At 42.6% G+C, this 8,067-nt stretch overlaps 2 protein-coding genes across 2 annotated transcripts in view; both read right to left on the minus strand.

Annotated features, from left to right (window-relative positions):
- FBXO9 (F-box protein 9) overlaps positions 1 to 5,704 on the minus strand; it is a 45,309-nt gene extending 39,605 nt beyond the window's left edge. The window contains 2 exon segments of the mRNA XM_010337157.3: positions 239 to 328; positions 5,600 to 5,704. Of these exon segments, the coding sequence (XP_010335459.1) occupies positions 239 to 328; positions 5,600 to 5,602 (93 nt within the window). The 5' untranslated portion in view covers positions 5,603 to 5,704.
- A 15-nt stretch (positions 5,705 to 5,719) lies between these two features.
- LOC141584342 (uncharacterized) lies at positions 5,720 to 5,876 on the minus strand. The gene has a single exon (XM_074398204.1). It carries the CDS (start codon positions 5,789 to 5,791, stop codon positions 5,720 to 5,722), a length of 72 nt encoding a protein of 23 aa, XP_074254305.1. The 5' UTR covers positions 5,792 to 5,876.
- Between the last annotated feature and the right edge of the window lie 2,191 nt (positions 5,877 to 8,067).

Raw genomic sequence — 8,067 nt, forward strand, 5'->3', positions numbered from 1 at the left:
TCTGAGTCACACTTAAGCCTTAGTTTGAATACTTAAAACCCATATGTTAAACTATAAGCAGCCATTATTGATATTTCTTTTTACAAAGGAAGCCATCACATAATTATTCTATAAACCAGTATGAAACAGTTAAATTCAATGCAAACAGTAAAAACCTACAAATACCCATAATTATGACCAATTTCTGCATATGAGAAACAATGGAATAAAAATTAAAGACATAACTGAAGAAACATGCCTGCAGATCTGTTTCAGCAGGACTTTCATTTTCATCATCATCTTCATCTGCTCTGACAGTATCAGAATGACAATCTTCCTCAGCTTCTGCCTGAGGGGAAAAAAAACCAAGTAACATCAGGAATGTACACACATCAGCTGCCCTCTGTAATCAATATTGCCCACTCAGCCACTTGCTATTTAATAGCCACACAGTTTATGGAACCCACTTTGAGTAGCAAGGCTATATGGTGCCCTTGAGGCCTTACTTTTAATTCCCAAAGGAAAATGAGTCTGAAAAGCATATTCTCTACTCCAAACCACAGTACTCACATTACTGTGAATCCTAACATTTTTCCCCCCAAATTTAACATCAGTTCTGTCCATCCAAAAATCAATTTAATTACAGTTGTCCCACAGGGGACTGGTTCCAGGAGCTCCCAGGACACCAAAATCCCTGGATGTTCCAGTTCCTTATATGGCATATTTGCATATAACCTATGCACATCTTCTCATATACTTTAAAATACAAATTTAAAAACAGTATACTATAAGAATTGTATACATGGCATTTACATTAAGTCATCTTTAAGTTACTTAAAATACCTAATACAATGGAAATGCCATGTATACAGTTTTTGTAGTATACTGTTTTTAAATTTGTATTTTTTTTTTCTTGTATTGCTTTTTTTCCCCCCAAATATTTTTGATACACAGTTGAATCCCAGGATGTGGAACCTGCAGGTACAGAGGGCCAACTGTATTATAAAAAGTAACAATTCAAGGCTATTACTATTCATTAATGGTTTATAATTTATAATTAATTAGGTAAAAGAAGCCAAATCCTTCATAACATATATATAACTACTGATAATCCATAAAAAAATTATTTTCACTTTTTCTGACCAGGTGCAGTGGCTAACACCTGTAATCCCAGCACGTTGGGCATCTGAGGCAGGAGCATCACTTGAGGTCAGAAGTTCAAGACCAGCCTGGCCAACATAGTGAAACCCCATCTGTATTAAAAATACAAAAAATCAGCCAGTTGTGGTGGTGTGTGCCTATAGTCCCAGCTACTTGGGAGGCTGAGGTGGGAAGACTGTTTAAGTTTGAGAGATGGAGGTTGCAGTGAGCTGAGACTGTACCACTGCACTCCAGCCTGGATGAACAGAGACCCCATATCTCAAAAAAAAAAAAGGAAAAGGAAAAAAAAATTATCACTTTTTCTTAGAAAAAAATGAATTAAAATAGGTTCATCTTTGGTATTCTCTTTTAGTTCTACAAGTTTTTTAACTTTTTATGAGAAAAATACTTAACAGGAATAATTAATCCCCACGTATTCATGATCCAATTTCAATAATTATCAGTGTAGTAATTCCTTGAATCAAATACCAAATCACAATATTCATATTTCTCAAGATGACATATGTAAAATACATATATTTCACAGTTTGTGAAATCAAGATTCAAATAAGGTCCACATTGTAATTGGTTGCTATGTCTCCAGTCTTTTGTAATCCTCTCTTTTTTCTAGTAATTTATTTAGGATGAAACTGGGTCATTTTTCTGTAGAAGCCACATTTTGCTGAGGTGTCAACAAATGTTTTCCTTTGACCTCTTATTCTTATTTCCTGTAAATTGTGGCTGGATCTTGAGAGGCCAGATTAGATTCGCCTAAGATTTTTTTTTCTTTTGTTAAGACTGCCTCATAGGTCATGTTGTATTTTCCATCAGAAGCAGTAATGTTCTAGAATGCAGTTGACAAGGTGCTATGACAGAGGTTCCAAACATAATCGAGTCTAACACAAAAAGCCCAGATAATTTTAGTGTCCATAAACTTCTACAAGTATCCAAACAGAAAATACTATGTTTCATGTTAATGAAATACAACATTGCTTCTCTGTAGATATCCTCCTCACAGGTAAATTTAATGACACCAATCAGATGTAACTTGATACTTCAATTTTTTCAATACTGTAGAATAAACAAATCCACTGGACTCTAGTTGAAAGTGTATTGTTGGGTGGCTAAAAACACAGATTTGTTTCAGAAAATAGTAACATTTAGTTGTCCTATGGAGTTCAGCTAACAGTTTTTGTTTTTTTTGAGACAGGGTCTCCTTATGCAGCCCAGGATGGCCTCTAACTCCTGGGCTCCAAAGGTACTTCTGCTCCACCTCTTGAGAAGCTGAGACTACAGGCTTATGCAGCCATACCTGGCTGTAGATGGTTTCTGTTTCATGGATCACTTAAGAGAATATAGTCACATAGTCCAGGCAGGGCACAGTGGCTCATGCCTATAATCTCAACACTTTGGAAGGCTGAGACGGGAGGACTGCTTGAGCCCAGGAGTTTGAGACAAGCCTGGGCAACATTGCAAGACCCAGTCTCTACAAAAATTACAAAAATTAGCAGGGCATGGTGGTACATGCCAGTAGTCCCAGCTACTCAGGAGGCTGAGGTGGGAGGATCACTTAAGCCTGGAGATGGAGGTTGCAGTGAGCCAAGACTGCACCACTGCTCTCCAACCTGGAAGACAGAGCAAGACCCTGAATCAAGGAAAAAAAAAAAATACAGTCCGTAAAATGATGTCACTTCTTTTAAACAGCTAGCATGTTATTAAATGTGTTCTATGCAAACATGACTTCTGTGTACTACTGTTTTATATGTACTAGGAAAGCTCCTTAATCAAAGACTTTTAATAGTAAATGTTTTATAAAGAAACCCCTTCTATTTTATCTGTCTACAAATCCAATTTTTATATATTGGATTGGCTTCAGTGGAATAAAGCTAAACTAGAATTACTGTGTGTGACCTGAGGCTTAATAGAGGTCTCAGTCAGATGTCTTTCATTTTATCCTTTCATTCTGCATAAATGTTTGCTAAATTAAACTGAATCCTACCTTACAGCAAAAATGGCATGTTGTCTCAGTTCAGTCTGTTAGCTAATAGACTTCAGCAAATGAAACTTGCTTAATACTTAGCGTAAAGAAATGTGGCTATCAGGGAAATGACCTTAAAGGTTAGGTAGATAATAAACGCATTTAATTTTACTAGTTTCAAAAATGTTAAGTTTTACAATTTTGCAAATTTTAGTTGTATGTTATTTCAGGGTGGGGGGTGTTTATATTAACACACGTCTTTAACATAGCCACCAGACATAATTGCACTATATTACAGAACATCACTTAGCCTTGCCTCTTATCTTATCTCTGGCAAGCAGAATCAAACCAGAGATGCCTTTCTAAGTTGACCAATTAGTATATGGTAAAATGCTGGGCAGACTGTAAAGCATACATCGGTGAAGCAATAAATGAGATCAAGAACTCAGGTCAATTTCCAGAAAAATGGAAAAGGATTAATGTATTGTCAAATACATTTTTTTTAGTCTAAGTTGGGAGCTTTTCCTACTAAGACCACCACTAGTAGGAAAATATGTAATGAAAGACTGAATATATAAATCCCACTGAGAAGTCATTTCTTTCTCTTCTTAAATAAGAGCCTGCTTTATTATTAAAAACTCTAAGTACAGGTCATGGGAAGGTTCCTGAGTTCTGTGGGGTATCCTTTGTAGTTTAGTTTTCTAACTCTTGCCTAGCAGTCATTCTAAACGGACTTCAAGGGCTTCTCCTCCTGTCCAGTTGGCTTGCATATGCTACTGGTTCTATCTGGAAGGCCTTCCTCCTCACTTAGCTATTGCTAGTCATCCTTCAAGATGCAGCTCAGGGTTCATCTTAGAAGCATTTTTCAACCTTTCTGATTGCCTCTTTTGTGTTCCCATACTTGTGCTTACTTTTATCACAACGTTTGTACTGAGGCTGGTTGTTTCATTCACTAAAGTTAAGGCATGGAGGACAAGAACACATCTCAGTTACCTTTGTAACCATAAGGCCAAACACATTGCTTGATTTGTAGTAAAGGCCTGTCTAGGCCTCAACTGTCATGTCTATGGGACATCTGCAAAGAGATATGATTATCTACTGAGGTCCCTTTTCATACGTGACATTCTGTGACTAACAGTTTATCATAAATCACCTTGCAGGTTTGGTTATATTGAAGATCTAGTATTGTACCTTAGTCTCCCACTATGCCAGGCTGATAATAAGTACTCAAAATCTGAATGAGGAGGAAAGTAAATGGGAGAAGTGTAATATAGATGGCATCTTTCTTCTCCCCTGTGTTACAGTGGAGTTTTAAACCATTACTTTGATTTTGACAGTATGATCACAAAAACAAACTTATTACATCTGGGATCTGGCTGAGCTGACATTTGGTCAACTCAAATACCACCTGAAATAAGTAGGCCCTCAGTTGCCACCTGGAGGTTTTCCTTTTATTTCTCATAATCGAGTTTGACCTATAAATATCACTCTCACTTAAGCAGCTCATGTGTATGAGTAGCCCATGTCTTCATCACGTTACTCCTGTTTCACAGGTGTGATTAATAAACTATAAAGGCTAAATAAATGCTCAATCCCGGTCAGAGAACTACTTCTGAAAGTTTAGGATTGGGGCATTTGATGCCTTTTCTATCCTCCAGATTAATTTAATAAATTCAGCCATTCATTTATGCAATAAATACTTGAGTCTACTACAAATTAATTCGTTTGGAATCATTTCATCCCTGATTCTTTCAGCCCCAGCCAGAGGTTAGTTTCTCAGATAGACAACTTATTCTAAACCAAAGAAAGGCACAGGACAGGATCTACGTATTCCAGCACAGGACAGGATCTACGTATTCCAGGATCTACGCTGTCAAACTCGGCAACTTAGCTCTTTCTCTCCATTTGGACCACACCGACGCCGCGGAGAGGAACCCTCCAACCCCACTCTGCCAGGGCCGCCTGCCAACATCCCACCTAGGGAACTGACGCCTAGTGGGGCAGATGCTTCCTACACCCAGGGCTTCTCAAGGTGCGGGCAGGGCCTGTCGGTGGGCCCGGCTTTTCAGCAGAAGGGCAATCAACAAGTGTCTCCGCTTGCCAGGGCTCCCTCCCAAATTCAGACGCTGCGACAGCTCACCTCAGCCTATGCTCAATGCTTCTGAGAAAATCCCTCGAGAGGACCTCGACTGGTTCGATACACTCAGTGAGCCGAGAAGGGACACTTTCCCCGGCTGTCCTGCAAACGTCCCCCTGCTCACATCGAGCCCAGCGGGGGCTGGGGAGGCTTAGCAGAAAGGAACCCTAGGGAGAGACCAGGGATGGTGCCTCCCCGCCCTCCGACTCACTCCCTCTCAGGCCAGGGCCCTCTAACGGGTGGCAGCCGTGCAGCTCCCACTCCTCCTAGGGTCCCTGTCGACCCCCAGCCCTAGGCCCGGGCCCTCCTTGCACACCGCGCTCCCGCCCCGCGGCGTCCACCCTCCAGCCCCCTGGCCAGGTTACCATGCTGGCGGGGCGGCCTGCAGCACTCGAGGGCGGCTCTCCGCGCCCCCTCTGCACCGCCCCCGGAGGAGGGGTGCTGGGTATCCGGGTGTCTACTCCTGCCTGTCTCCGCAGCGGGGCTTAGCAGAGTTCTCGGTCGGAGAAGCGCACCAGGCAGCGGCAGTAACTGCGGGCCCGGCGTACGGCAGCCATCTTCGCGGGGCAGGGGGCCAGAGCGCGGCGCGCTGGGGTGGCGGCGGCGGCCGGGTACTCGGGGAGTGGAGGGACGCCCGTTGCCAGTCGCGGCGGGATGTGCGAGCACCGGAGCGTCCGCCCCACCGGAGACCCCGGACGCCGCTGCGGAGCTGCCCCTCAGCTGCGGAAACCTGCGCCGACGCGCCGAGCATGCGCAGTGTCGTGGCTGCCCCCGTGCGCGGCCCGGCCCCCCAGCTCTAGGGTTGCCTCGTGGTGGACGAGGGGTCGCGGGCAGGCGGTGTGCGCGCGCCTGGCGCAGGGCTAAGGCTGCCCGAGCGCCGAATCTCAATTCAACCCGTGTGTTCGGCTGAGTGAACACTTAAGCGAACTTGAACAAGCATTATCTCAAAAATGTTTACAACCCAAATTTAGGGTTGAGCCGATAAGGCAAGCCGCCCAAAAAGCATCAAACGGGACGCTTGGGACAGTCGCTAAAGTCCTCGGAGACGCTGGCTAGAGTCCCGCGCCAGGAATGCAGGAAAACAGTAAAACTTCTCAACAGTCACAGCTGTTATAACGACTTAAGTTTTTGAAAGCACAAACTGGAGGTTGAGGAAAAGACGCGCTTTGCAGCAGGAGGAAACCAGCAGCCCACGCAAAACACACCTCACTACAAATCCCATAATGCAATGGAGGGAGGGCTTTCGACTCCGTGGCCCTGAAACCCAAGTGCCATGGAGACAGCGCTCGCGAGGCTCTCTGGGATTTGTAGTCCATCGCTCAGGTTTGAGCACCGGAACTTACACTTGGTCCTCAGCCCCACCTCTTAAAGCCCAAACTACCTGATTTCATCTCAAGTGAATGTACTTGTTTATCAGATGATACTTTGTTTTTCCACAGTTTAAATCTTTTTAACTACGGGTTTCCCTGTTCTGTGAAAACCGACAGCCTTCATACCTATTACCTGCATTTAGCAAACATTTACTGAGTTTTTAAAGTTTCTACTGGTGCCAGGAACTAATAAGGTTCCAAACATTCAACGAGTTTACAGAGTTTAAACTTCTAATGCATTCTATTCTGGAGATTAAGAATGCACTACATCTTTGGCAGAGAAGTGGAGGTGAAAGTGCTGGGGGAAGGGAGAGAGTGCCAGCTGCAATAAGGAAGTCCCAAATGCCCGGTTGCCTAGGCTGGAGTGCAGTAGCGCGATCTCGGCTCACTGCAACCTCCGCCTCACAGGTTCAAGCGATTCTCCTGCCTCAGCCTCCTGAGTAGTTGGGATTACAGTCATGTGGCACCACTCTCGACTAACTTCAGGCTGGTCTCAAACTCCTCACCTCGTGATCCGCCTGCCTGGGCCTCCCAAAGTGCTGTGATTACAGGCACGAGCGACCGCGACCACCTGCAGTATTTTAATATTGAGCTTCACCCTTCGGATGAGTGTAATTTTATTTGCACCCTAAGTCAGCTACCTATAGTGCCTTCATGTTTAAAAGGGGCCAAAAATGTAAGTTTCTAGTTTAAAAGGAGACTCTAGGGCTTAAGTCATTTTAAGGATAAATTTACTCCCAATGAACTCCTTAAAATTGGATTTTGAAATTTAAAGTGGGGAGGAAGGGATAAATCTAAGGATTTATAATAGAATAAAATGATAAATGTGACTCTTGAATGCTAATAAGTTTTACAAACAGAATGAAGAAATAGTTTCAGAACGAATCTGTTGCATTTAAAACGTTGAGTGCTAATTTAAAATAGCTTGGTCAATTAGCACAGATTATTTCCTTTATTCTAGCAAGTAATTAAAGCTTAGTAAAATATTTGTAAAGATAAACTGAGCATTAAAACACTATTATGTTTCATAGCTACTAATTTTCTATTTTCAGTCAGTTCCGCAGTATCCACTAGACATCCTTACAAGGTTATATTCTCTCATCATACTGTATTTACAGGATTATGATTTCCTGAGGCCAACTACTGATCTAAGCTACCTACTAGCCTAGCAGACTGTTGCTAATGGTAAACCAAGACAGTACCTCAGTTTGCCACGTAGACCTGCTGAGACAATTTGATTTGACTAAAACTGATTTTACTTTAGAAATTGCTTTTCATGGGGGTAGTATATGACTTGTTAGATTCCTTCTTGTGTTTCTATCTTTCTACTGATAATGATTTTCCATTTTCATTTGCCATATGGGCTGGCTTTTAAATAGGTAAAAACAAAGGTAGATACAAATGTTATACATCTGTCAAAAGGCCAGATGGCCTTTTTCCATTTGGGAGAGGGAATCTAAAGA

Source organism: Saimiri boliviensis, chromosome 4 (genome assembly GCF_048565385.1).
Source record: "Saimiri boliviensis isolate mSaiBol1 chromosome 4, mSaiBol1.pri, whole genome shotgun sequence".
Taxonomy (NCBI): domain Eukaryota; kingdom Metazoa; phylum Chordata; class Mammalia; order Primates; family Cebidae; genus Saimiri; species Saimiri boliviensis.